Source organism: Hemitrygon akajei, unplaced genomic scaffold (assembly GCF_048418815.1).
Source record: "Hemitrygon akajei unplaced genomic scaffold, sHemAka1.3 Scf000107, whole genome shotgun sequence".
In the NCBI taxonomy this organism is placed as follows: Eukaryota; Metazoa; Chordata; class Chondrichthyes; order Myliobatiformes; family Dasyatidae; genus Hemitrygon; species Hemitrygon akajei.
The window spans coordinates 854,662-882,551 of NW_027331993.1; the positions used below are offsets into that span (position 1 = coordinate 854,662).

Here is a 27,890-nt window from a genome sequence, read left to right on the forward strand (position 1 = left end):
GAGGTTGTAGGTGGTCCCATCTCCCTCCAGTTCACACAGCAACACCTCATTGGGAGTCACACGTGAGTAGACATCACCAAAACTGATCGAATCTGGAAATTTGTCTTGGGCTCTGTGTATGAATATGTGGGTGTTGTAGAGAGAGACAGAGAGAGAGAGAGAGAGGGGGGGGGAATGTGTAAATAACTGAAGGTAGATGGACTCCTCTGCCTCATCCATCTGTGAGGTTTCCGGAAGGGTTTTTTCACCTCTGTCTAGTGTCTCAGTCATAGAGATCTCACTGTATGTGGGGTCCCAGAGAGAGACAGAGGAAGATCTCACCTCTGTCCGTGGGGTTTCTGTGAGGGAGTGATGAATCTATCCCACTATAGATGGATATCCCTTTCGATCCTCAGTTCCCTTCCTCATTTACACCTTGTCCTCAGCCCCAGTGTGTCATTTCTCACTGAGTTCATACCAATCTTTCATTTCCAGAATGTCACCAGCTGAACTGAGGGTTGTGCTGCTGATCCTGGGTTTTCTGGGTGAGTAATGTCTTGTAGGTACAAACTGCGTGCTGTGTACAGTAAGAGGAAGTAGATGTTATTTATTGTTCCTGTAGATGAGCAGAGACAGCCTGTATTTAATGGGGGGAAAGTACTGAAGGGACCTGGGGAACATTATGAATCCAATTTGACACCGGGACACACGGCATTAGAGCTGGTGATCAGAAATATCCAGATACTCGGTTTGGTAAAACAACAGTAGGGAGTGGAGGAAGATGGGGAGGCAGAGAGATTTCAGCAGAGAATTTCAGGCTTGAAGACTGAGGAGAAGGCACGGCTGGAAATGCAGTGATTACACTCCGAGAGACTGGGATTGGAGGGAGTGTTAAGAGGCTGGAGGAGATTTCACTGGGAGGAAGCACTGAGGCTATGTCGGGATGTGAAAGCAAAATTGGTTTGTATGTTACTTAACGAGATTTGTGATCACAGGGATGGTGGGTGAAGGGGCCTCAGGACAATTTCAGGCATAAAAGGGCAGGAGTGGGAGGTGGCTGAAGGTGTGAATGAGATATGGACTGAGACAGGGTGGAGCTGGGTGACATTACAGAGGTGAGCATCACAGTTGAGCATCGATTTCTCCTTCCAGTAATTTTATTTCCGTTCCCCTTCACTCTTCTACTATTCCCCAATCTGGTCTCTTACCTCATTTCCTCATCTGCCTATCACAACCCCTGCTGCCTCACCTCCTCAAGTTTCTCCCATGGTTCACGGTCCTTTTGGAGACATAGAACACTACAGCATAGAAACAGTCCCTTTGGCCCATCTAGTCCATGCTGAACTAATATTCTGCATTGTCCATCTTGTATCAGATTCCTTATTTTCCGGTGTCTGGGGAGTGTCGTACACTAGATGGTCAAGATGGTGTCTGGGGATTGATGTACAATAAATGGTCAATATGGTCTCGGGGTGTGTTGTACAATAGATGGTCAAGATGGTGTCTGGAGACTGTTGTACAATCGATGGTCAATATGGTCTCGGGGTGAGTTGTACAATAGATGGTCAAGATGGTGTCTGGGGAGTGTTGTGCAATAAATGGTCAAGATGGTGTCTGCGGAGTGTTGTACAATATATGGTCAAGATGGTGGGAGTGTTGTACAATAGATGGTCAATATGATGTCTGGGGAGTGTTGTACAATAGATTGTTAAGATGGTGTATGGGGAGTGTTGAACAATAGATGGTCAAGATGGTGTCTGGGGAGTGTTGTACAATAGATGGTCAAGATGAAGTCTGGGGACTGTTGTACAATAGATGGTCAAGATGGTGGCTGGGGAGAGTTGTACAATCAATGGTCAAGATTATATCTGGGGAGTGTTGTACAATAGATGGTCAAGATGGTGCCTGGGGAGTGTTGTACAATAGATGGTCAAGATGGTGTCTGGGGAGTGTTGCACAATAGATAGTCAAGATGGTGTCTGGGGAGTGTTGTACAATGGATGGTCAATATGATGTCTGGGGAGTGTTGGACAATCGATGGTCAAGATAGTGCCTGGGGAGTGTTGTACAACAGATGGTCAAAATGGTGTCTGGAGACTGCTGTACAATAGATGGTCAAGATGGTGTCTGGGGAGAGTTGTACAATCGATAGTCAAGATGGTGTCTGGGGACTGTTGTACAATATATGGTCAAGAAGGTTTTCTGGGTAGTGTTGTACAATAGATGGTCAAGATGGTGTCTGGGGAATGTTGTACAATCGATAGTCAAGATGGTGTCTGGGGAGTGTTGTACAATAGATGGTCAAGATGTTGTCTGGGGAGTGTTGTACAATAGATGGTCAAGATGGTGTCTGTGGAGTGTTGTACAATAGATGGTCAAGATGGCATCTGGGGAATGTTATACAATCGATGGTCAAGATGGTGTCTGGGGAGTGTTGTACAATAGATGGTCAAGATGGTGTCTGGGGAGTGTTGTACAATGGATGGTCAAGATGTTGTCTGGGGAGTGTTGTACAATAGATGGTCAAGATGGTGTCTGTGGAGTGTTGTACAATAGATGGTCAAGATGGTGTCTGGGGAATGTTGTACAATCGATAGTCAAGATGGTGTCTGGGGAGTGTTGTACAATCGATGGTCAAGATGGTGCCTGGGGAGTGTTGTACAATAGATGGTCAAGATGGTGTCTGTGGAGTGTTGTACAATAGATGGTCAAGATGGTGTCTGGGGAATGTTGTACAATCGATAGTCAAGATGGTGTCTGGGGAGTGTTGTACAATCGATGGTCAAGATGGTGCCTGGGGAGTGTTGTACAATAGATGGTCAAGATGGTGTCTGTGGAGTATTGTACAATCGATGGTCAAGATGGCATCTGGGGAGTGTTATACAATAGATGGTCAAGATGGTGCCTATTTTTTTTTTTACAAAATTCCTTTATTACAAGTATCGGTGCTATACAATATCTACAAAACAGTGACTAAAACAATTACTTCACACCAAATAGACAATATACATTACCCTAAAATGTTGCCATATCTATCAATGATGGTATTTACACCTTGCGCAGCGCAACGGTCCCGGAACGCCTCTAAGGTCGCCGAGGCCTGCGCGTGTTCCTTTTCATTATTCACCCAAGCACGAACATGCCCACTAAACATTGCCAGGCAATCTGCCTGGGGAGATCCTCCCGCCACCCGTTTCAAAGACCTTCAGATGGCTGATTTCGCCAGCCCCAGGAGCAAGTTAACAAGGACATCCTCATCGCGCCATGCCCCCCTCCTTACTGGATGACCATGTATAAATAGGGTGGGGCTAAAATGCAAAAAGAAGGCAAGAAACAGCCCACGCAAATTCGCAAAAATGGGCTGCAGCCTCGCACACTCCAGACACATGTGGTACACGGCCTCCTCCAGCCCACAGAAGTGACATGCGGGTGGGAGATCTGTCTACAAACTGAAGAACTTGTTTCAGGGCAGCACTCTGTGCAGCACCCTCCACCCCAGATCCCTCAGGTGCACGGGAAGAACCCCATTGTAAAGGGACTTCCAGTGGGGACCCTACTCACCTCCACGAGGAAAAACCGACCACCATGGCGTGTCGGGACGGTGGACAAGGACAAGGAAGTGCAGGGTGTGGAGCAGCAGCCCATACAAATACCTCCTACTTGCATCCCTGAATGGGATTGTGGGTGTCGAGGAGAGACGGCTCACGTTGTGTGGACACGGCTCCCAGAGAAGATTGCGGGGCCTGGGAAGTGTTGTACAATTGATGGTCAAGTTGGCACCTGGGGAGTGTTGTAGAATAAATAGTCAAGATGGGGTCTGGGGAGTGTTGTACAATAGCTGGTCAAGATGGAGTCTGGGGAGTGTTGTACAATAGATGTTCAAGATGGAGTCTGGGATGTGTTGTACAATAGATTGAGAAGATGGTGTCTGGGGAGTGTTGTACAATAGATGCTCAAAATGGCAACTGGGGAGTGTTGTACAATAGATGGTCAAGATGGTGTCTGGGGAGTGTTGTACAATAGATGGTCAAGATGGCGTCCAGGGAGTGTTGTACAATAGATGGTCAAGATGGTGTCTGGGGAGTATTGTACAATAGATGGTCAAGATGGTGTCTGTGGAGTGTTATACAATCGATGGTCAAGATGGTGTCTGCGGAGTGTTGTACAATAGATTGTCAAGTTGGTGTCTGGGGAGTGTTGTACAATAGATGGTCAAGATGGCGTCCAGGGAGTGTTGTACAATAGATGGTCAAGATGGTGTCTGGGGAGTATTGTACAATAGATGGTCAAGATGGTGTTTGGGGAGTGTTATACAATCGATGGTCAAGATGGTGTCTGGTGAGTGTTGTACAATAGATGGTCAAGATGGTGTCTGGGGAGTGTTGTACAATAGATGGTCAAGATGGCGTCCAGGAAGTGTTGTACAATCGATGGTCAAGATGGTGTCTGGTGAGTGTTGTACAATAGATGGTAAAGATGGTGTCTGGGGAGTGTTGTACAATAGATGGTCAAGATGGTGCCCGGGGAGTGTTGTACAATCGATGGTCAAGATGGTGTCTGGTGAGTGTTGTACAATAGATGGTCAAGATGGTGCCCGGGGAGTGTTGTACAATAGATGGTCCCTTTCATCCTGGAAATATTAGCCACTTCCATCCGAGAAAAAAAAATCGTTGTTCCATGTGTAAAAAAAAATAAAGTAAAAACCTTAGCTTTGAAAATTATGGCCCCTGGTATATCCATCCTGGGAAATAAATAGCTGGCTGTCCATTCGACCCATTCCTCTTCCCATCCTTTACACCTTTATCACGTCCCCTCTCATCCTCCTTCACTCCAGTGATAAAAGCCTGAGCACACTCTCGAAAGCTTCCACATCCTTCCTATAATGAGGTGAGCAGAACCACCCAACCCAGTCTGCCCTGACACACATGGGGAGCAGGGTAACATTGTAAAGGCCACGGTGGGAAGGAAGGGAATGGGGAAGAGTGAAGGCGAGTGGAGGAGTAGGAGGGGAAAGACTGGGGTGGAGGGAAGACCATGGGGAGAGGAAGGAGAGTGGGGAGGGGGCATCAGGGGAAGGGAAAATGGAGGGAGACCAGAGGTGGGGGATGGGATTAAGGACTGGTGTGTGGGATGAAGCGACGTGATTGTAGGTGGGGGAGTTTCTGCAAGTTTCTGTCTGAGCCACACACTACTGTGCCTTGGAAATACATTGCTGCTCCTTCAGTGTCTCTGGGTCAAAACCCTGGAACTCCGGATCATCATTATGGGTGTCCCCGCACATTAAGGATCACAGTACCACCACCACCACTTTCTCAAGAGCAACTCTAGTGGGGCAGTGAAACACTAAATGATAAATATAGTGTTGCCCAGGGGTTGCTGAGGGTGGAAGTGTAGATGGGGGTTGTGATTGGCAGAGAAAGAGGATGGGGAACGTGAGCTGTACATTAACACTGAACATCGTTCTGTCCCTCAGTCACAGACTCCGCACTCGGTGATCCGTGTGTAACCCACACCGTCCTGGATCAGTCCTGGAGGAGCACGAATTGTTCCCACACAGTGTGTACCGGTGGACAATGGATGAGTGATGGAAATCTTACAGTGGGATGGTACAGATTTAACAGGTAAAGTGAGGAGATAATCACTGAGAATCTGGACACAGATGGGGAATGTAAACAGGGGAACAAGGGGTGTGTGAATGGGAAATGCAGGGAGACCGGGATCATCAGTGACTACACTGAGATGGGGAGTAAATACAGGGAGAGAGGAGATCCCACATTGTCAGAGTAGAGACAAGGGAGAGGTACACCAGAGAGGGAATTCCCAGGACTGGGCAGGTTATTGACCAGAGACAGGGTACGGACAGGGTGAGTGTAATTTCCCATGTCTCTCTGAGTGAATAAACTCCCACAGATCAGGGACTGACTCTCAGATTGTTGTTTCAGTTCCGGAGGATGGAAGATTCCCGAGACGGTCGTTCCACAGGGCCGCTGTTCCGGGGAGACCGCAGGCTGGTTAAACGGTAGGGTCAGAGTTTACATCAGTGGGGCTCGGTCATTTTTGATGAGAGTCAAACTTACAACCCAGATCTCTTCAGAGGTCCGTGAACATTGACACAGGATCTCCACACAGGATCCTAGCGTGGACACAGAACCCCATCTCCCTGAGAGGTCTCCCCACAGTCACTCAGACCGCTCTATGGTCCTGTATCGTCTTGGAGTCCGGTGGAGGAGTGACAACTTCCTGGAGTTGGGTTACAGAACTGATCTGCCCACTGACCCCGTTCTGGATACGACCCGGAGGAGTTTCAACCACCCAAGATTCATTTCAGTGGCGGGGCAATCTCCGGGGAGTTGGGGGAGTCTGCACACATCAACGTTCACCAATTAGTGGGATAAATTAATGGTTGCCATAGTAATGTAGTGGTTAGCGCGTCACTATTACAGCTCGGGGTGTTGGAGTTCAGAGTTCAATTCCAGTGTCATCTGTAAGGAGTCTCTGTCCTTCCTCCCCATGGAATGCATGGGTTTTCCCCGGGTTCTCCGGTTTCCTCCCACTGTCCAAAGACGTACTGGGTAGGTAAATGGGTCATTGTTAATTGCCCCATAGTTAGGTTAGGGCTAAATGGGGTTATTGAGGATTGCTGAGTTGGTGTGCCTGAAAGGCCAGAAGCCCCAACTCCATACAGTTCAAATGTGGAGAAAATGTAAGGAAACAGGAATAATCCTGGAAACTACAGTGTGGAACGAGCTGCCTGAGCGAGTGGAGGATGCCATTTTGATTTCAATGTTTAAGAGAAGTTTGGTTGGTACATGGATGGGAGAGGTGGACGGCTGTGGTCCGGGTGCAGGTTGATGGGACAAGGCAGTTTAAATGGTTCAGCATGGACTGGATGGGCCGAAGGGCCTGTTTCTGTGCTGTAGCTTTCTGTGACTCTCTGACCAGTAAGTCTCACGTCAGTGGTAGGGAAGGCAGTGGAGAGGATTCTTATGGATGGGACTGATGAGCATTGGGAAGACCGTGGGTGAATGAGGGACGGTCAGCATTTCTTTCTGCAGGGCAGGTCATGACTTCTGGACTCGTTTTGAGTTTGTTGAGGAGTTGACGGAGGTGGTTGATGAAGGTAGAGCTGTGGATGTTGTCTTCATGGATTTTAGACCAGATGTTAGCAGAATTAGGCCATTCAGCCCATTGAGTCTGCAACACCATTCCATCATGGCTGATTTACTATCCCTCCAGTCCTATTCTCATGCCTAACCTTTGACACCATCACAAGTCAAAATACCCCTCAACCTCCGCTTTACATTTATAAACGACGTGACCTCCACAGCCATTTGTGGCAAAGAATTGCACAGGTGTCGCCATCCTCTGGCTGAAGAATTTCATCCTCATCTCTGTTCTAAGTGGAGGTTCTTGTGTTCTGAGACTGTGCCCTCTGGTCCCAGACTCCCCCACTGTAGGAAACATCCTCTCCATGTCCACTCTATCCAGGCCTTTCAATATTCGATAGGTTTCAGTGAGATCCCCCAGACGTTTGACAAGGTCCCTCATGGGAGGCTCATTCAGAAGATGAAGGTGCTGCTGCGGGGAGGGTGGGGTGGAGAGGGAGAGGGTAGCAGCTCAGTGCTGACTGAGGCCGGACCGGACCGTGGGTTGTGAACCACTGATTTACAGTGGGTCCTCATTCACATTCACATTCCCCGCTGTACTGTGGGACCGGGTACATTTTACAGTGTTTATAAATCTCATTCCAGGTCCCCATCCCAAAGTGGCAGAGGGGGAGGTGACCAGGACCATTTGTTTCACCTGGGATAAAAACACCTGTTACCAGAGTCGGGAGATCACGGTGAAAAACTGCTCCTGTTACTTTGTGTATTGGCTGTGTCCAACACCCTCGAGTTACGCAGTGTACTGTACAGGTAGGTCACCGTTCCCCAGTGACACAGCAGTGTGGTAGTTGTGGGGAAATTCTGGGACATCCTGAGTCACCAACACACACCACGGGCTGAGTTTTCCAGTCGGCTGCCCTGCCCATGGTCTGTGATCACCTTTCCCATATCCCCCTTCACACCGGGGTCAGAATGAAACTGCCCAGTCTGACCTGTGACAGAGATCATTGAACACAGAACAGTACAGCACAGCACAGGCCCTTCGGCCCACAATGTTGTGCAGAACTACTCTGAGATCAATCTAACCCTTCCCTCCTACATACCCCTCCATGTTTCTGTGATCCATGTGTCTATGAGTTTTTTAAATGCCCCTTATGTATCTGTCTGTACCACCTCCCCTTGCAGGGTGTTCCACACACCCACCCCTCTCTGTGTAAAGAACTTTACCTCTGATATCCACCCTATACTTTCCTCTAGTCACTTTAAAATTACACCCCCTGGTATTAGCCACCTCCTTCCCGGGAAAAAGTCTCTGACAGTCTACTTGATCTATGCCTCTTACCATCTTGTACACCTCCATCAAGTCCTCTTTCATTCTGCTTCACCCCAAAGAGAAAAGCCCTCTCTCACTCAACCTCTCCTCACAAGACCTGCTCTGTAATCCAGACATCATCCTGGTAAATCTATTCTGCACTCTCTAAACCTTCCACATCCTTCCTACAATGAGGTAACCTGAGGTCCACACCCACCCCCCACCCCCGCCCCGGGCTGCCCAGTCACACATAGGGACCATGTGAAGATTGTAAGGGGGAGAAGGGAGGGGGCATTGAGGAGAAGGGAGGTGTAGGATGGGAATGACTGGGGTGGGGGGAAGTGTAAAGTGGAGAGGAAGGCGAGTGGTGGGGAGAAAAAAGGGAAGTGAGGAGGAGGAGGGAGGAGGAATGAGAACAATAGAGGAAGTTTGTAGGTGGGTTACGAGATGGGGACTGGAGGGAAGAGGGGTGCTGAGAGGAGGCTGTAGACAGTTGTGGGGGTGGTCGGAGATAAACAACGGATGCTGGACTGTCCACAGCTCAGGAATTGGTGGTGGGATCATCTAAGGGAATCCTGATCCCAGTGGTCAGTCCCAGAATTTCATCCCAACTCCGAATGACAGGAGTCACCCGTAGTGATGAAGGTTTTGGAGGAGAATCAGTGGTAGGAGAGAGGGACGATGTTTTGGTGATTTTCTTTCTCCCACATCTCTGTTCCTTTATCGGAGACTTGGAGACTTCTCGTAGGGAACAGGTCAAAGGGTCATTGAATGGAGGGGCCACCCAGGAACCGCCCTCTGTCCCATCGGGAGACACATCCTCAGGTAGAAAAGCATGTGACTGGAAGAGGTGGGTGGGTGAGGGATTCATTCCACAACTCTGTGGTCTACAGGCTCTCGTGAGCTGATTCAGTGGTTATCTGTGTTTCTCAGTGGGATGTGAACGATGGAGTCCGTTCTATCCCCACTGACAATCTCAGGAGTACATGAGCTCTCCGGAAAGGGTGATTCACTCATCCGGAATGACCTGCCTTGGATGGAGGCCGGTCTGGAAGAACATAAGGACATAAGAAATAGGCGCAGGAGTAGGCCATCTGGCCCATCGAGCTTGCCCCACCATTCAAAAAGATCATGGCTGATCTGTCTGTAAACTCAACTCCATCTACCTGCGTTTTTCCCATAACCCTTAATTCCCTCACTACGTAAAAATCTATCTAACTGTATCTTAAATATATTTAGTGAAGAAGCCTTAACTGCTTCCCTGGGCAGAGAATTCCACAGATTCACCACTCTTTGGGGAAAACCAGTTTCTCCTCATCTCCGTCCTAAATCTTCTCCCCTGAATCTTGTGGCAATATCCTCTAGTTCTATTTTCACCTCACCAATGGAAACAACTTTCCTACTTCTATCTTAATTATCCCTTTCAAAATTTTGTATGTTTCTATCAGATCCCCTCTCATTCTTCTGAATTCCAGAGAGTAAAATCCCAGGTGACTCAATCTCTCCTCATAGGTTAACCCCTTCATCCCTGGAATCAACCTGGTGAACCTCCACTGCACTGCCTCCAAAGCCAGTATATCCTTCCTCAAGTATGGAGACTAGAACTGCACACAGCATTCCGGGTGCGGCCTCACCAGTACCCTGTATAGTTGCAGCATGACCTCCCTGCTCTTGAATTCAATCCCTCTAGGAAAGAAGGCCAAAGTTCCGTTTACCTTCTTAATAACTTATTATACCTGCAAGCCAACTTCTTGCGATTCATGAACAAGCACTCCCAAGTCCCTCTGCACAACAGCGTACACCATTTAAATAATAATCTGCTCTTCCATTATTCCTTCCAAAGTGGATCATCTCGCATTTACCAAGGTAGTATTCCATCTGCCAGACCTTGGCCCACTCACTTAACCTATCTATATCCCTCTGCAGACTCTCCACAGCCTCTGTACAATTTGCTTTTCCACTCAGTTTAGTGTCATCAGCAAATTTTGCTACGCTACACTCAGTCCCCTCTTCGAAATCATCAATGTAAATGGTAAACAGCTGCAGGCCCAGCACTGACCACTGCGGCACCCCACTCACCACTGACTGCCAACTGGAGAAACACACATTTATACCAACTCTCTGCCTTCTATTGGTTAACCAATCCACTATCCATGCCAATACACTTCCTCCAACTCCATGCATCCATATCTCATAAGTCTTTTGTGCAGCACCTTATCGAACGCCTTCTGGAAATCCAAGTACACAACTTCCACCTGTTCCCCTCTATCCACTGCACTCATTATGTCCTCAAAGAATTGCAGTAAGTTTGTCAAACAGGACCTGCCCTTTCTGAATCCATGCTGCGTCTGTCAAATGGAACCCCTCCTTTCTAAATGTTTTTCTCTTTCTTCCTTAATGACAGCTTCAAGCATTTTCCCGATTACAGATGTTAAGCTAACTGGCCTATAGTTGCCCGTCATTTGCCTACATCCTTTTTTAAAAAAGTGGCGTGAAATTTGCTGTCTTTCAGTCCGCCGGGACCTGCCCAGAGTCTAGACAGTTTTGGTAAGTGATTACCAACACGTCTACTAATACCTCCGCCAATTCCCTCAGCACCCTGGGATGCATCCCATTAGAACCACGGGACTTATCAACCTTCAGGTCCTCTAGTTTTCTCATCACTATCTCTTTAGTAACAGTGATATTATCTCCCATTTCGTCCATAACATCATTCTTTGGCATATTAGATGTGTCTTCAACCATGAAGACCAACACAAAATTGTCGTTGAATACCTCAGTCATTTCCTTATCACCCAATATCAATTTCCCCTTCTCGTCTTCCAAGGGACCTACGTTGACTTTAGCCACCCTCATCCGGTTTATATATTTATAAAAACTTTTGCTATCTGTTTTTATATTTCATGCTAATTCACTTTGATACTCTATCTTTCCTTTCCTTATTTCTCGATCAGTTGTTCGTTGTTGCTTTTTAAAGTTTTCCAATCCTCCAGTCTCCCACTACACTTTGTGACTTCGTACAAATGAGCTTTTACTTTGATACTATCTTTTATTTCCTTAGTTATCCAAGACTGGCTGTCCCCACACTTCCTGTCCTTAATTTTGATTGGAATATACTTTTGTTGAGCACTGTGAAAAATCTCTTTGAAAGTATTCCACTGTTCCTCAACTGTCCTACCAAATAGCCTCTGCTCCCAATCCACATCAGCCAACTCCTCCCTCATCCCGTCATAGTCTCCCTTGTTCAAGCATAACACACCAGTTTTAGATCTATTTCATCCTTCATGCGAAATTTAATCATACTATGAACACTCTTTCCAAGAGGATCCCTGACTACAAGATCGTTAATCTTACCTGTCTCATTGCACAGGACTAGATCTAAGATAGCATTTTCCCTTGTAGTTCACTAACATGCTTCTCAAGAAAGCCATCATGGATGCATTCTATGAAACCCTCCTCAAGATTTCCATGACCAATCTGATTCACCCAATCTAAAGTTAAAATTCCCCAAGAAATGTGGAGACGGCTGTGTGCAAATGAGTGGAGGCCTGTGACTAGTGGTGTGCCACAGGGATCAGCGCCTTGCTCCATTGCTATTTGTCATCTATATCAATGATCTGGATGATTATGTGGTAAATTGGATCATCAAATTTGCTGATGATACAAAGTTTGGAGGTGTAGTGGACAGTGAGGAAGGTTTTCAAAGCTTGCAGAGGGATTTAGACCAGCTGGAAAAATGGGCTGAAAAATGGCAGATGGAGTTTAATACAAACAAATGTGAGGTATTGCTGTTTGGAAGGACAAACCAAGGTAGAACATACAAGGTAAATGGTAGGGCACTGAGGAATGCAGTAGAACAGAGGGATCTGGGAATACAGATACAAAATTCCCTAAAAGTGGTGTCACAGATAGATAGGGTAGTAACAAGAGCTTTTGGTACAATGGCCTTTATAAATCAAAGTATTGCCATTAAGACAAACACGAGGAAATCTGCAGATGCTGGAAATTCAAGCAACACACACAAAATGCTGGTGGAACACAGCAGGCCAGGCAGCATGGTGAGGTTGCATAAGGCATTGGTGAGGCTGAATTTGGAGTATTATGTGCAGTTTTGGTCACCAAATTACAGGAAGGATATTAATAAGGTTGAAAGAGTGCAGAGAAGGTTTACAAGGATGTTGCCGGGACTTGAGAAACTGAGTTACAGAGGAAGGTTGAATAGGTTATGAGTTTATTCCCTGGAGCATAGAAGGATGAGGGGACACTTGATAGAGATATATAAAATTAAGATGGGTATAGATAGGGTGAATGCAAGCAGAGCAGGCTTTTTCCACTGAGGCTGGGGGAAAAAAAAACAGAGGACATGGGTTAAGGGTGAAGGTGGAAAAGTTTAAAGAGAACATTGGGGGGGGGGAGTGTTTCTTCAGACAGAGTGGTGGGAGTGTGGAATGAGCTGCCAAATGAAGTGGGAAATGCGGGCTCACTTTTAACATTTAAGAAAAACTTGGACAGGTACATGGATGAGAGGTGTATGGAGGGATATGGTCCGGGTGCAGGTCAGTTGGACGAGGCAAAAAAATGGTTCGGCAAAGCCAAGAGGGACCAAAAGGCCTGTTTCTGTGCTGTAATGTTCTATGGCTCAGTGAACAGAGCAGGGGGGCTGAGACCTGGTGCTCAGGGGTGGGGGAAATGAAAGTGTCCGGTGGGTGAGGTTTGGAGTGACGTTCAGGCAGGATATTTTCACTATTTGTTTAATTGTTACCACCGCTGTCTGTAAGGAGATTGTACACTCTCCCTGTGACTGTGTCGGTTTCCTCCCACATTACAGAGACGTCTGGGTTAGTAGGTTAATTGGTCACATGGGTGGTGGGGCTCGTTGGACCGGTTACTGTGCTGAATCTCTAAATAATTGATGGCCCAGTCCGTCACGGATAAAGCCCTCCCCACCATTGAGCATATCGACATGGATTCGGAATGAGAAGGCAGCGGGAGAGCACCTAAGGATTTCCAGTGAGAAGACATATCGAGTTCTCGGGGGAAGAGAGAGGCCAGCCTGTGCAGGCAGGTGACGTCAGCCAGTTGAGCGCGAACAGTTTATAAAGAAGGCAGCCATATCCAGCGGGCAGCGGAGTGAAAGGGCTTTGGCTCAACGGGCTTCGGCGGTAATGTGACGAGACGAGGCAGTTATTAATTGCTAAAGGAGGTAGTATGTGTGAGGCCAGTTTTCTGTGGTCGGTGTCAGATGTGGGAGGTCCTGGAGACTCCCAGCATCCCGGACGGCCACATTTGCACCTGGTGCATCGAGATGCAACTCCTAAGGGACTGTGTTAGGGAACTGGAGAGGCAGCTCGATGACCTTTGTCTGGTCAGGGAGAGTGAGGAGGTGATAGAGAGGAGTTACAGGCAGGTGGTCACTCCAGGGCCACGGGGAACAGAGAAATGGGTCACAGTCAGGAGAGGGAAGGGGAAGAGTCAGGTACTAGAGAGTAGCCCTGTGGCTGTACCCCTTGACAATAAGTACTCCTGTTTGAGTACTGTTGGGGGGGACAGCCTACCTGGGGGAAGCAGCAGTAGCCGTGCCTCTGGCACAGAGTCCGGGCCTGTAGCTCAGATGGGTAGGGAAAAGAAGAGGAAGGCAGTAGTGATAGGGGACTCTATAGTCAGGGGGTCTGACAGGCGATTCTGTGGACACAGGAAAGAAACTCGGATGGTAGTTTGCCTCCCAGGTGCCAGGGTCCGGGATGTTTCTGATCGTGTCCAAGATATCCTGCGGTGGGAGGGAGAACAGCCAGAGGTCGTGGTACATATGGTACCAATGACATAGGTAGGAAAAGGGAAGAGGTCCTGAAAGAAGACTACAGGGAGTTAGGAAGGAAGTTGAAAAGCAGGACCTCAAAGGTAGTAATCTCGGGATTACTGCCTGTGCCACGTGACAGTGAGTATAGGAATAGAATGAGGTGGAGGATAAATGCGTGGCTGAGGGAATGGAGCAGGGGGCAGGGATTCGGATTTCTGGATCATTGGGACCTCTTTTGGGGAGGGTGTGACCTGTACAAAAAGGACGGGTTGCACTTGAATCCCAGGGGGACCAATATCCAGGTGGGCAGGTTTGTTGGAGCTGTTGGGGAGGGTTTAAACTAGTTTGGCGGGGGGTGGGAATCAGAATGTGAGCGCAGGGATTAAGGTAGAAGGACAAGGGCATGATGCTGAGAGTTCTGAGTTGATGAGGAAGGATAGACAGGGGACAGAACATAATTGTAGCCAGTTAAAGGGGTTGAAATGTGTCTATTTCAATGCTAGGAGTATTAGGAACAAGGAGGATGAACTTAGAGCATGGATTAGTACGTGGAATTACAATGTTGTGGCCATTACTGAAACTTGGTTGGAGGAAGGGCAGGATTGGATGATGAAGGGCCCGGGGTTCAGGTGTTTTAAAAAGAATAGGATGGTGGGGGGAGGGTAGAAAAGGTGGGGGAGTGGCTTTGCTGGTCAGGGATAGTATCACAGCTATAGAAAGGGAGGATGCTTCAGAAGGAGCGTGCACGGAGTCAGTCTGGGTGGAAGTCAGAAATAGGAAGGGATCAATCACTGTGCTGGAAGAAGTCTATAGGCCCCCAAAGAGCCCTCGGGACACCGAGGAGCAGATAAGCAGGCAGATTTTATAATGGTGCAGGGAATACAGGGTAGTAGTTATGGGTGATTTCAACTTCCCTCATATTGACTGGCACCTCCTGTGTGCAAGGGGGATAGATGGGGCTGAATTTGTCAGGTGTGTTCAAGAAGGATTCCTGACACAGTATGTGGACCGGCCAACGAGAGGAGAGGCTATACTGGATCTAGTTCTGGGTAATGAACCTGGTCAGGTGACAGACCTCTTGGTGGGGGAGCATGTTGGTGAGAGTGACCACAACTCCCTTAGATTCAGCAAAGCTATGAAAAGGGATAAAATCAGACAAAATGTTAAAGTGCTTGACTGGGGAAGGGCTAACATTGAAGGGATGAGGCAGGAACTAGCAAGAGTAAATTGGAAACAGATGTTCAAAGGGGAAAGCACAGAAGTAATGTGGGAGAAGCTTAGGCACCACTTGAGCTGGGTTCAGGATAGGTTTGTCCCACTGAAGCAAGGAAAAAATGGTAGGAAAAGGGAACCCTGGCTGACGAAACACATGAGGCAACTCGTCAAGAGGAAAAAGGAAGCATATGTTAGATATAAAAAGCAGGAAGTAGGAGGGGCTCATGTGAAATATAGTGTAGCCAGGAAGGAGCTAAAGAAAGGACTTAGGAGAGCTCGAACGGGGCATGAGAAGGCCTTGGCATGTAGGATTAAGGAGAACCCCAAGGCATTCTATGTGTATGTCAAGAATAGGAGGATGACGAGAATGAAGGTGAGACCGCTAAAGGATAAAGAGGGCAACATGTGCCTGGAGGCGGAGGAGGTTGGGGAGGTCCTAAATGAATACTTTGCTTCAGTATTCACAAATGAAAATGATCTCGATCAGGATGAGGTCAGAGTAGAGCAGGCCTGTGTGCTGGACAATGTGGAGATTAAGGAAGAAGACGTGCTGGATCTTCTTAAAAGCATTAAGATTGATAAATCCCCAGGGCCGGATATGATACACCCCAGGGTGTTGTGGGAATTGAGAGAAGAGATCACAGGAGCATTAGCTATGATCTTTGAATCCTCTTTGGCTACAGGGGAAGTGCCGGAGGACTGGAGAATGGCAAATGTAGTTCCCTTGTTTAAAAAAGGTAATAGGGAGAAACCTGGGAACGATAGACCGGTGAGTTTTACGTCGGTGGTCTGCAAATTATTGGAAAGGATTCTTAAGGATAGGATCTACGAGCATTTAGAGAAGTACAGTCTACTCATGGATAGTCAACATGGCGTTGTGAAGGGAAGATCGTGCCTCACAAGCCTGATTGAGTTTTTGAAGAGGTAGCAAAAGAAATTGATGAGGGTAGGGCAGTAGATGTGGTCTACATGGACTTTAGCAAAGCATTTGACAAGGTCCCTCATGAGAGGCTCATCCAGATAGTCATGAGGCATGGGATAAGTGGAACCTTGGCTATTTGGATAAAAAATTGGCTTAAAGGAAGAAAGCAGAGAGTAGTTGTGGAAGGAAAGTATTCTGCCTGGAGGTCGGTGACTAGTGGAGTGCGGCAGGGATCTGTCCTGGGACCCCTGCTATTTGTGATTTCTATAAATGACCTGGATGTAGAGGCGGAAGGATAGGTGAGTAAGTTTTTGGACGACACGAAGATTGGAGGAGTTGTGGATGCAGCTGTAGGTTGTTGAAGGTTACAAGAGGATATAGACAGGCTGCAGAGTTGGGCAGAGAAATGGCAGATGGAGTTCAATCTGGACAAGTGTGAGGTGATGCATTTTGGAAGGACAAACCAGAAGACTGAGTACAGGATTAATGGTCAGTTACTTAAGAGTGTGGATGAACAAAGGGACCTTGGGGTTCAAATCCATACATCCCTCAAGGTCGCTGCACAGGTTGATAGGGTAGTTCAGAAGGCCTATGGGATGCTAGGCTTCATTAACAGGTGGATTGAGTTCAAGAGTAGAAGAACTCATGTTGCAAATCTACAAATCTCTGGTGAGACCGCACTTAGAGTTTTGTGTTCAAATCTGGTCACCTCATTATAGGAAGGATGTGAAAGCTATGGAAAGGGTACAGAGGAGATTTACCAGGATGGTGTCTGGTTTGGAGAACAAGTCGTATGAAGCAAGGTTAGCAGAGCTGGGACATTTCTCTTTGGAATGTAGAAGAATGAGAGGGGACTTGATAGAGGTCTACAACATTATGAGAGGCATAGATAGGGTGGATAGTCAGTCCCTGTTTCCCAGGGCACCAATAGCAAACACTAGAGGGCATAGGTACAAAATTAAGGGAGGGAAGTTTAGGGGAGACATCAGGGGTAAGTTTTTGTACACAAAGAGTTGTGAGTGCCTGGAATGACTTGCCAGAGATGGTGGTTGAGGCGCGGATAACTTCACTCACATCACGCCGGTCAGGAGTCCGATGGTTGTGGGGTGATAAATGTTCCTGAAGCTGGTGGTGTGGGACGTCCTGCTGGGAATATTACCACTGATCAGGGTGAATATAACTAGAGGACATCGATTTATGGTCAGTGGTCAGAGATTCAGGATCAGAATCAGGTTTATTATCACTAATGTATCTTGTGAAATTTGTTGCTTCTTTGGCAAAAGTACAGAGCAAGACATAAAAATATTCCTGTACATTCCAATCAAAAATAAAATAAATGAATCGTGCAGAAAGTGGAATAGTGAGGTCATGTTCATGAGTTCATGGATCGTTCAGAAATCTGATGGTGGAGCGGAAGAAATTGTTCCTTCAGGGTCTTGTACCTCCTCTCTGATGTTGGTAATGAAAGGATGGTGACAGTCTTTAATGGTGGACTCCACTGGAGGTTGGAGAGAGTGGGGTGGGAGGAATGAACAGAGAGGAGTGGAGTGACTGAGTGACACAGGAGGGATGGGAGGAGTGATGGAGGTGGGAGGGGAGGATGGTCACAGAGAGGAAGGGAGGAATGACAGTGAGGAGTTACACGGTGACTGATGAGACATAGAAACGACCAGAGAGGGATTTGAGTAATTCAGTACATGGACAGAAGGAAATGGGTGAAAACACACAGGAGAGAGGGATGGAGAGACGTGGGATGCTGGAGTGGGAGGAATGAGGCGAGTGATGAGTGTGTCAGGAGAGTCGGGCAATGAGAGTGACGCTCCAACTGGAGGGAAGGAAGGAGAGATTGAAAAGAGAGTGATGCAGACAGAGTGAGTGCCGAAAGAGGGAGATGTGAGGAGAGGGATTTGAGAGACAAGGGTAGAGGGATTAAAAAGCAAAGGAGAGGGGAGTGTGTGTATTTCAGAGGACAGATTTTACCTGGACTTGAGCCTCCTGTTCCTGCCATTGAGTTCCTTCCTGATTGAATGTAAAACTTGTTTACTACTTTACCCTTCCTTTGTATTTTTTCTTATTGCAGAACCTCTGTCAGACACAACTCAGGAACACCAGGGATCGGTGACTGGAGAGCCTGGTCCAGGGTTGACCACCAGCCCAGCAGGGTCTCTGAGCTCAGGTATTCGTGATGGGGTTTGTGAGGGTCAATGAATAGAATGATCTTTCCCTCCTTTAGTCCTCAATATTCATCTGGACTTTGTCGGAGAGACGTGTCCAGTCACAGACATTTTGGGAGGGAGAGGTGGTGAATAGTGACTAAATGGTTTTGGTTTCTTTTCAAATCAGAGATCTCTTTGTCAAATTCTTGTTCCGTTGGCTACCCATTTTAATTCTACTTACCATTCCATTCTGATATGACTGTCCACGGCCTCTTCTGACTTGATGAGATCACCCCCAGGCTTGAAGAGCAACACCTCATAGTCTGTCAGGGTCTCCACCAACCTGATGGCACGAATATCGATTTCTCTTACATCCAGTAAATTCTTCTCCCTCCCACTTCCCTCTTTTTCCACTCCCATTCTGGCTCTCCTCTCAGCCCTTCCCCTCTCCTCATCTGCCCATCTCCTCCATCTATTTAATCCATCGTCCACTGTCCTGTCTCGTTGGATTTCTCCTTCTTCATTCCTTTACCTCTTCCACATATCACCTCCCAGCTTCTCGCATCATCCTGCTCACATTCCCAGACATCTTCTCACAGCCTGGCTTCACCAATCACCTGCCAGCTTGTACACTCTCCGCCTTCATATTCAGATTTCTGCCCGCTTCCCTTCCAGTCCTGAAGAAGTAACTTGCCCCAAAACTTCGACTGTTTATTTTCCTCCAGAGATGCTGATGGACCTTCAGCATTTTCTCTGCATTGTTCTGGATTCCCAGCATCCGGAAAAATGCTCGCCTGTACAACTGCTTGACCCTGTTGTGATGTTTAAGGGTCTGCCAATCTCCTGTGTCTCTGTTACTTTGTTCCAGACTTGGAGGCTTCCACATTGGACCAGTCTACAGGATTGTCTACTGGAGAACACACCCAGGAACTGTCCTCTGTCCCAGCGGGAGACACATCCTCAGGTACCAAGTGTCATGTCCGTCTGTGTTCATTCAGTCCCTGTCACTCTGTGAGGTTGAACCTCCCATGGACCAGTTCACCTACTGGATGCACAGTGCATTGTGGGTAGGGGTGTGAATGATGGAGTCAGTGGTTCCTCTCTCCTGTCTGTTGGGTTGGGTTTGGTGAGTCGTGAGGGATGAGGCTCTGTTGGGGGTTGGAGAGAGTGGGGTGGGAGGAATGAACAGGGAGGGGTGGAGAGACTGAAAGTGACACAGGAGGATAGTCACAAGGAGAGGAGTGTGTGTATTTCAGAGGACAGATTTGACCTCGACTTGAGCCTCCGATTCCTGCCATTGAATTCCTTTCTGCTCTAACATAAAACTTGTTTACTACTTTACCCTCCATCAGGAAGGAGATACTGACAACAGAGTGAATGCGGAGAGAGGGAGATCTGAGGAGTGGGATTTGAGAGACAAGGGTGGAGGTATTAAAGAGCAAAGGAGAGGGGATTATGTGTATCTCCGAGGACAGATTTGACCTGAAGCCTCCCATTCCTGCTGCTGAGTTCCTTCCTGATCTGACATAAAACTTCATTGCTAATTTAACCTTCTTTTTTTTTATATATTCTTATTACAGATTCCCATTCAGGCACAACTTGGCAACCACAGGGATCAACAACCAAAGAACCTATGCGAGATTTATCCTCCACCCCAGCAGGCTCTTCAAGCTCAGAAGCAGATTCCCAGTCAGGTACAACTCAGGAAACTCTAGTATCAGTGATCGGATAACCGAGTCTGGGTTTGACCACCACCCCAGCAGGGTCTGAAAATGCAGGTATGCATGGTGGGGTCATTGAAGGGAACGATCGTTCTCTCCTTCAGTCCTCAATATTCATCTGGGCTTTGACTAAGAGTAGTGACTGGTTACAGACATTCACGAGGGAGAGTTGCTGAACAGGGACTGGATGGTTTTGGTATCTCTTCAGATCAGAGACCTCCTTTTCACATTGTTGTCTCAGTGGCTACCTATTTCAATTCAACTTCCCAATCCCATTCCCACGTGTCTGTCCAAGGCCTCTACCAATGACATGATGAGGCTAAACTCAGATTGCAGGGGCAACAACTCATATTGTATCTGGGTATCCTCCAAACTGACAACATGAACATTGATTTCTCTAACTACTTTTTCCATTCCCTCTCTGCTCCCTCGTGCTTTACCTCTTCCACATATCACCTCCCAGTTTCTTAAATCACACCCTCCCTCACCCACCTGGCTTCGCCTATCACCTGCCAGCTGTATTCCTCCCCACCTCTTTATTCTGGCTTCTTCCCCCTTACTTTCCAGTGTTGATGAAGGGTCTCTGCCCAAAATATTCACTGTTTATTCCCCTCCAGAGATTCAGCCTGACCTGCTGAGTTCTTCTAGCATTTTGTGTGTTGCTCTGGATTTTCAGCATCTGCAGAATCTCTCATCTTTATGAATTATTGTCCCTGTTTAATCTCTGCCACTCTCCCATGTCTCTGTTACTTTGTTCCAGACCTGGAGGCTTCCACAAAGGATCAGCCCGATGGATCATCTACAGGACAACCCACCCCATCACCATCCTCTGTCTCAGCAGGAGAGAGATCCTCAGGTATTAGATCTCGTGTCCATCGGGGTCTCTCAGTCTCTCGCTCTGTGATGTCGAACTTCTCATAGACCAATTCAGCTGTTGGATGTGCGACATAATGGGCTGTACTTAGTTGTCTGATTCTCCTGTCTGTGTGAAATTTCTGCTATGTCCAACATTACTCCCGGTTGGTGTGCATTGTTGTGGTGATGAATAAGCCTCTTTGTCTGAGGTGGTCGATGGGGCTGGGTAAGATGGGTTGTCAGGGAGAGGACGAGGACAGAAACCTGGGGGATTTATTGGGAGAGGGATTTGCTGGGAAAATGTTTACCAACCTTTGAAATGATGGAGATCTAGTTTGGAATTCGAGGGGTGTGCCTACTGACTGACATTGGGAACGATGAAGTTTGCGGATCATGGAATATGGGTGTAGCTCTAGAGAATGAGGGGATAAGATTTGTTAAATCATGAGGAGTAAAGATAGGGTACATACAAGCAGGCTGCTTCCACTGAGGTTGTGGGAGACCAGAACTAGTGGTCACAGGTGAAAGGTGAAATGATTAAGGGGAACATGAGAGAGAACGTCTTCACCCTGAGGGTGGTGCGAGTGTGGAACAAGCTGCTGACTGATGTGGTGGATGTGGGTTTGATTTCAACATCAAAGAGAAGTTTGGATGAATACATGGATGGGAGGGGAATGGACGGCTCTGTTCTGAGGGCAGGTTGATGGGACGATGCAGAATACTAGTTCAGCATGGAACAGATGGGCCAAAGGGCTTGTTTCTATGCTGTAGTTCTCTATGACTGAGTGGATAGTGGTGATTCAGATTGGAGAGATAGGGGATATGAGGGGAAGAGGAGAGAGTAGGAATGGGGGTGTCACTGAAAGAAGACGAGGTGGGGATGGGAGAGAGGTCTGGTGTGTGTAACGAAGAGAGAGGACGGAAGGAAAGAGGAGGGAACAGGGATGGGGGGTCACTGAAGGAGGACTGGGGATGGGAGAGAGGTCTGGGGTGTGTGACGAAGAGAGAGAATGGGAGCGGAAGAGGAGTTGAATCAGAGTCAGAATCAGGTTTAATATCACCGGTATGTTGTTGTTGTTGTTGTTGTTTTTTGACATGTAAAACATTGAGGTATTGTTCATGGGTTCCTTGTCCATTCAGAAATTGATGGCAGAGGAGAGACTATTCCTGAAGCGTTGAGTCTATGTCTCCAGTCTCCAGTTACTCCTCCCTGATAATAACACTGAGAAGAGGGCGTGTCCTGGGTGATGTGGTCCGTAATGATGGATGCTGCCTTTTTGAAGCATCACCTATTGAAGGTGTCCCGGATGCTGGGAGGCTCCTGCCCATGATCAAAATGGTTGTGTTCACAACTTTCTGCAGCTTTTTCCGATCCTGTGCAGTGACCCCTCCGTCTCAGACAGTGAGGCAACTAGTTAGAATGCTTCCACCTGTGATCCCTCGATGAGGTCTGGTGTGTGTTCCCTCGACTTACCCTTCCCGAGGTCCACAATCACTTCTTTGGTCTTACTGATGTTGAGTGCATGGTTGCTGTTGCAACACCACTCCACCAGCTCCTTGCTCCTGTCCGCCTCATCACCATCTGAAATTCTGCCAGCAGTCGTTGTGTCATCAGCAAATATATAAATGGCATTTGAGTTGTGCCTCGCCACACAGTCGGGGGTGTAGGGAGAGTAGGGCTGTGGGCTAATCACGTACCATTGAGGTGTGCCAGTGTTGGTTGTCAGTGAGCCACCCCAGCAGCTTCTGTGAGCTCAGGGACTGATATCCAGTTGGACAGGACTTGCGGACCTCAGGGATCATTAACAGAGGCCCTGGTCCCGGTTTGACCACAAGAGCACGTCAAAGGAGCAGAAGTAGGCCATTCGGCCCGTCGAGTCTGCTCCGCCACTCCACCATGAGCTAAAATATTCTCCCATCTAGTTCCAATTTCCGGCTTCTTTCCCATATCCCTCGATACTCTGACTAATTAGAAACCCATCAATCTCCTCCTTAAACACCCTCAATTCTGGTTTGACACCATTCCAACAGGGTCTGTGAACTCAGATCCCCATTTCAACACAGCTTGGGAAGCCCAGGAATGAGTGACGGGAGAACATGATCACAACTCCAAACAAAACTGAACAAGAAGCACAGTAAAAGTCCTTTATGTAATTATATAATCATGTAAAACCTGCCTCTTAAAGTAGAGGGGAGGAGGGCGCGTGGGGGAGGGGGTGGGTGTGGAGGAGAGAGAGAGAGAGAGAGAGAGAGAGAGAGAGAGAGAGAGAGAGAGAGAGAGAGAGAGAGAGAGAGAGAGAGAGAGAGAGAGAGAGAGAGAGAGAGAGAGAGAGAGAGATAAACATATACACACAGAGATACAGTAATACACACAAAATACTGGAGGAAGTCAGCAGGCCAGGCAGCGTCTATGGAAAAGCGTACAGTTTCATGCCGAGACCCTTCATCAGTCCCCCAGTGTTTCCTGCTCAGTTCCTGCTGAGTTCCTCTGGCTTTTTGTGTGTGTTGCTTGGATTTCTAGCATCTGCAGATTTTCTCTTGTTTGTGATCACAGAGTAGCGCCCAGCAGAATTAGGCCCAACAGCTTTTCATATCCATGTTGACTGACTAGTATTTACAATACTAATATCATTTTACCAGAACTTAGACTTCTATGCACTTACAAATTAATGGCTCAGTGAGATATTTCTTGTTTTACTCCGCCCTCACTAATTTCTCACGAAGTGCATTTCACAATCCAACCACCCTCTGAGGAAATGTGTCAAATCTCCTCCGACTGTTTTACACCTCGCCTCAACCCTCTGCTCTGCAGCTTTCCATACCTTTGATATGAGGATAAATCTGCGCTCTCTGCCCATATAGCCCGTGGTCAGAGAGGCCCTGGGGTCAGTGGCAACGGGTGTTCAATGCTCCTCTGGCCAATATTCCTGTCCGGAAGTTCAGTATTGAGTGGGAATAACCTCAGCTGATTCATCGTGAAGTCCCAGTGCCCGACAGCATCGATGGGCATCCAACAGCTGACTTTCAAATGACCTCATGCTGTAAATGTATATAGACTTTATTTTAAATATATCTAACCCGAACGTTTAGGAATAGCTAGTTAATCAGTTGTTGAAACAAGACAATGCCAATAACGTTCATGTTTAATTCATATGTCAACTTTGACATGAAATTAAAATTGACTGTAATTTCCAGACACACATTGGCTGAGAGAGGATTGGACCCCAAGGTGGGTGAACTTGGTTACATACAAAATTCTTTGTTTGTAGAGACGTATGACGTGGAAACCAGGTTCGACCCATTAAGCTGATTCTAGTCGTAATTCTCCACTCATCCGACGTTAATCCCATTTTAAATTATTTCTACAACCTCATCAACAGCCCCCACGACAACCCATATTCCATCAATTATGAACACTAAGTTAATTTAGGGTGAGAATATGGTGGAAGCTTTACAGAGGGGCAGAACAGTTTTTTCCAGCATGCTGTCCGGGTGAGTAAACATGTTTCATGAGAATAGACTGAGCGAACCAGGTTTATTTTTTCATTTTGGAATAAAGAGACATGAGAGGAGTCTCGATAGTTTATTGTTTCACTTTGGACTGAAGGGACATAAGAGGAAACTCGATAGTTTATTGTTTCACTCTGGACTGAAGGGACATGAGAGGAGACTCAATAGTTTATTGTTTCACTTTGGACTGAAGGGACATGAGAGGAGACTCGATAGTTTATTGTTTCACTTTGGTCAGAAGGGACATGAGAGGAGACTCGATAGTTTATTGTTTCACTTTGGGCTGAAGGGACATAAGAGACTCGTTAGTTTATTGTTTCACTTTGGACTGAAGGGACATAAGAGGAAACTCGATAGTTTATTGTTTCACTCTGGACTGAAGGGACATGAGAGGAGACTCAATAGTTTATTGTTTCAGTTTGGACTGAAGGGACATGAGAGGAGACTCGATAGTTTATTGTTTCACTTTGGTCAGAAGGGACATGAGAGGAGACTCGATAGTTTATTGTTTCACTTTGGGCTGAAGGGACATAAGAGACTCGTTAGTTTATTGTTTCACTTTGGACTGAAGGGACATGAGAGGAGACTCGATAGTTTATTGTTTCACTCTGGACTGAAGGGCCCTGAGAGGAGACTGATAGTTTATTGTTTCACTCTGGACTGAAGGGAGACTCGATAGATGTTTGGAAAATGATAAGAGAACGATCGGGCGCAAATGACTAATACGAGGGGATCATAATATTAAGGTGATTAAGGTATGGGGGTGGGGCATGTCAAATAAAAGTATTTTCCAAAGAGCGTGTGATAGCTGAGGCAGACGTATCAGCGATATTGAAGAAGCTGTTAGGTAGACAGATGGATGTAGAAAAATGGACTATATAGGGGACAATGGTTATATTGATAATAGAGCAGGTGAAAAAGAAAGCACGACATCGGGGTCTGAAGGAATGGATTGTGTTATAGTGTCCTGTTCCATATTTTAATTCTCCAAACACACCGGTCTGGTGGTGGTGGGTTTGGGTGTAGAATCCAGAGGACACCCACCGGTCACAGAGAGAAAGCGAAAATCCCCTACCTACAGCACTGGAGGGCAGGGTGAACCCAGATTTCTGGATTAATGTGGTAATAACTGAACTTGTTGCGCCAGTTTTTTCGCCTTTTCGTAGAACCGGCTGTTAATGTCAGTAGCTTTTGGCACGTGTTCAAGGCCGTAACAACTTTGCATCGTTTATGTGATTTACAATGACGTTTGTTCATGCCCCTTGTTTTGTGACTAGCTTGCACATAGTTTCGTTTACATACGATGCAATGAGAGGATTTTCATACACACCACGTTTTCCAATGTGTAACAACCTAAATGAACCACAGAGGCTTTAATATGTCTTAAAACGTGCAATAGGGGCGATCTTTGTGCTCATATTTCATAAGAGAGGTGTGGAAGGAATCGCAAATTGCAATCATGTGGTCGTAACACGCGGTGATTTTTTAGGAAACGGGTCTGCATTCCGAAAGCACGTTCTCAGTATATCAGTTCTGATGGCTCATTCCGTGCCCTTGTTCGCCATTTCAGGAACAGACGTCCGGACGATCTACTCGACAGCAGGCGGGGTGGGAGCCGGCCTTGTCATTCTGATTGTCGTCCTGTGGACAACTGCAGTGTGCCGGTATGTGTGATTTGTAACACGGGAGAGGGAGTGTCCAATGCCAACCAGCTTTGGTTAATAATCCAACTTTCGTTCATTAGCCACTCGAAGGAAAATCTGACCATCTGTCTTAAAGTAGCAATAGATTGGAATTTAGAAAGACAATTTCAGAGTCTGATTTAAGACACGTGGGATTCAACAAGGAATTCTACACGTTGTTTCACTTAATTCAATGTTTCCTTGTGTTTTCACTCTGTAAACTTTTAAAGTTTTTTTTTGTTTGTTTGTTTTTAAACGACCACGCTCGATAAGTTTGCTCACCCGTTTTTAACTTGGGCAAACATTAAAGGCTGTACAATAAATAACCCTCACGTTTACTTGTGCGGCGACGTCATCAGGCGGCTCCACTCGAACTGTTCTGAACGAGAATGCCGAGGATAAACCATAAGGGACACAGTTGTTGAAATATTGTTCCTCGTCGCGGTGCCGCTTCAAATCATGTCTATGGTTTATAACCAATCTGTAACCCGTCTCTGTTTGGTGCTTTAGGAAGCAACGACGAAAAGCTGCTACTGTTCCCGAGCTTTCTGTCGTCTACAGTACTGTGACGCCTTCAATAAATTTCCTGGTAAGCAGCGACAAACTGGAGTGACATTTTCATGTAACGTGGCTTGCTTTTATTCAGCCGGTGATACTGCACAGGCAAGAGAGTCGTTGCAAATAGCGTTGTGGGACCGTGCTGTCGCCTGTATTGGGGCGTTGGACACTGAAGGAATGGAAAATCTCTGCTTTCATGTTTTGATGGTCTTTTCTTTAATCCTGGTTTGATATTTGCTAAAAACCCTTTCTCTTCTTCGGTGCCTTGAAAAGAATTGAATCAGCGGCTAGGTTTAGTGTCTCAGCAGTTTGGGAAAGTAGTAACATGCAATCAGTCAGGGGTCATAATCGATCCGCGTAAAGTTTACACGGTCCCCTCGTTGTATTACCCGTGCGTGTTCCACCCCAACACCCACCCCCCAATGTCAAAGGTCACGATGCAACCAATTGTTGCAGATCGGTGACAAAAATGTATCAACATGGAGAGACGAAGGAGAGGTTGAGGTGTATGGATTTGCAGAAAAGGCAGAGGGGATACGGCTGATCTGCTGTGAAGAGTAAATGAGCGGCGGCTGGTGGGATAATCTAAAATTCAACATGTTTATCTTACTGTCTATCTAACATATAATGGAACTCCCATCCAGAATTGAAAACATTTTCATCCGGATTTCACTTGTGTCCATTCTTCACTCCCAAGCCAAAAATAAGCTTTGTCTTTAAGTGCAATACAAATATTTTCTATTGCAGGGCGTCGCCCAGGAATCGCGTGGCGTTGGCGACTCGCAGCCGATTCAGAGAAACAAGATCGTCTATGCTGATATCAACTTCCAGAAATGAAATGTACAGCAACTGCTTTGGACTGAAGTATCGCACCGGTGAGAATGTAGCCCATGGAACATCAAACGGTAGAGCAAAGGAGCCCTTCCTTCACCATGATCCACCAAACTGACGAAGTTAATGACGCCTGATCTCTTCTGTCCTGTCATTGGTCAGAATCACCATCTCTCATTTGCATATCTAACAGCATTCCTAGCGTCTGTGTCATATTTATTCCACTGTCGAGTATCCAGACACCCA

At 46.9% G+C, this 27,890-nt stretch overlaps 1 protein-coding gene across 1 annotated transcript; it reads left to right on the forward strand.

Moving 5' to 3' along the window:
- The first annotated feature begins 475 nt into the window (after positions 1 to 475).
- Positions 476 to 27,650, forward strand: LOC140723274 (uncharacterized). The gene is made up of 8 exons (XM_073037880.1): positions 476 to 524; positions 18,412 to 18,507; positions 19,356 to 19,451; positions 20,068 to 20,181; positions 20,969 to 21,064; positions 26,144 to 26,237; positions 26,766 to 26,844; positions 27,561 to 27,650. Exons 1-8 carry the CDS (start codon positions 476 to 478, stop codon positions 27,648 to 27,650), a joined length of 714 nt encoding a protein of 237 aa, XP_072893981.1.
- Positions 27,651 to 27,890: the final 240 nt, after the last annotated feature.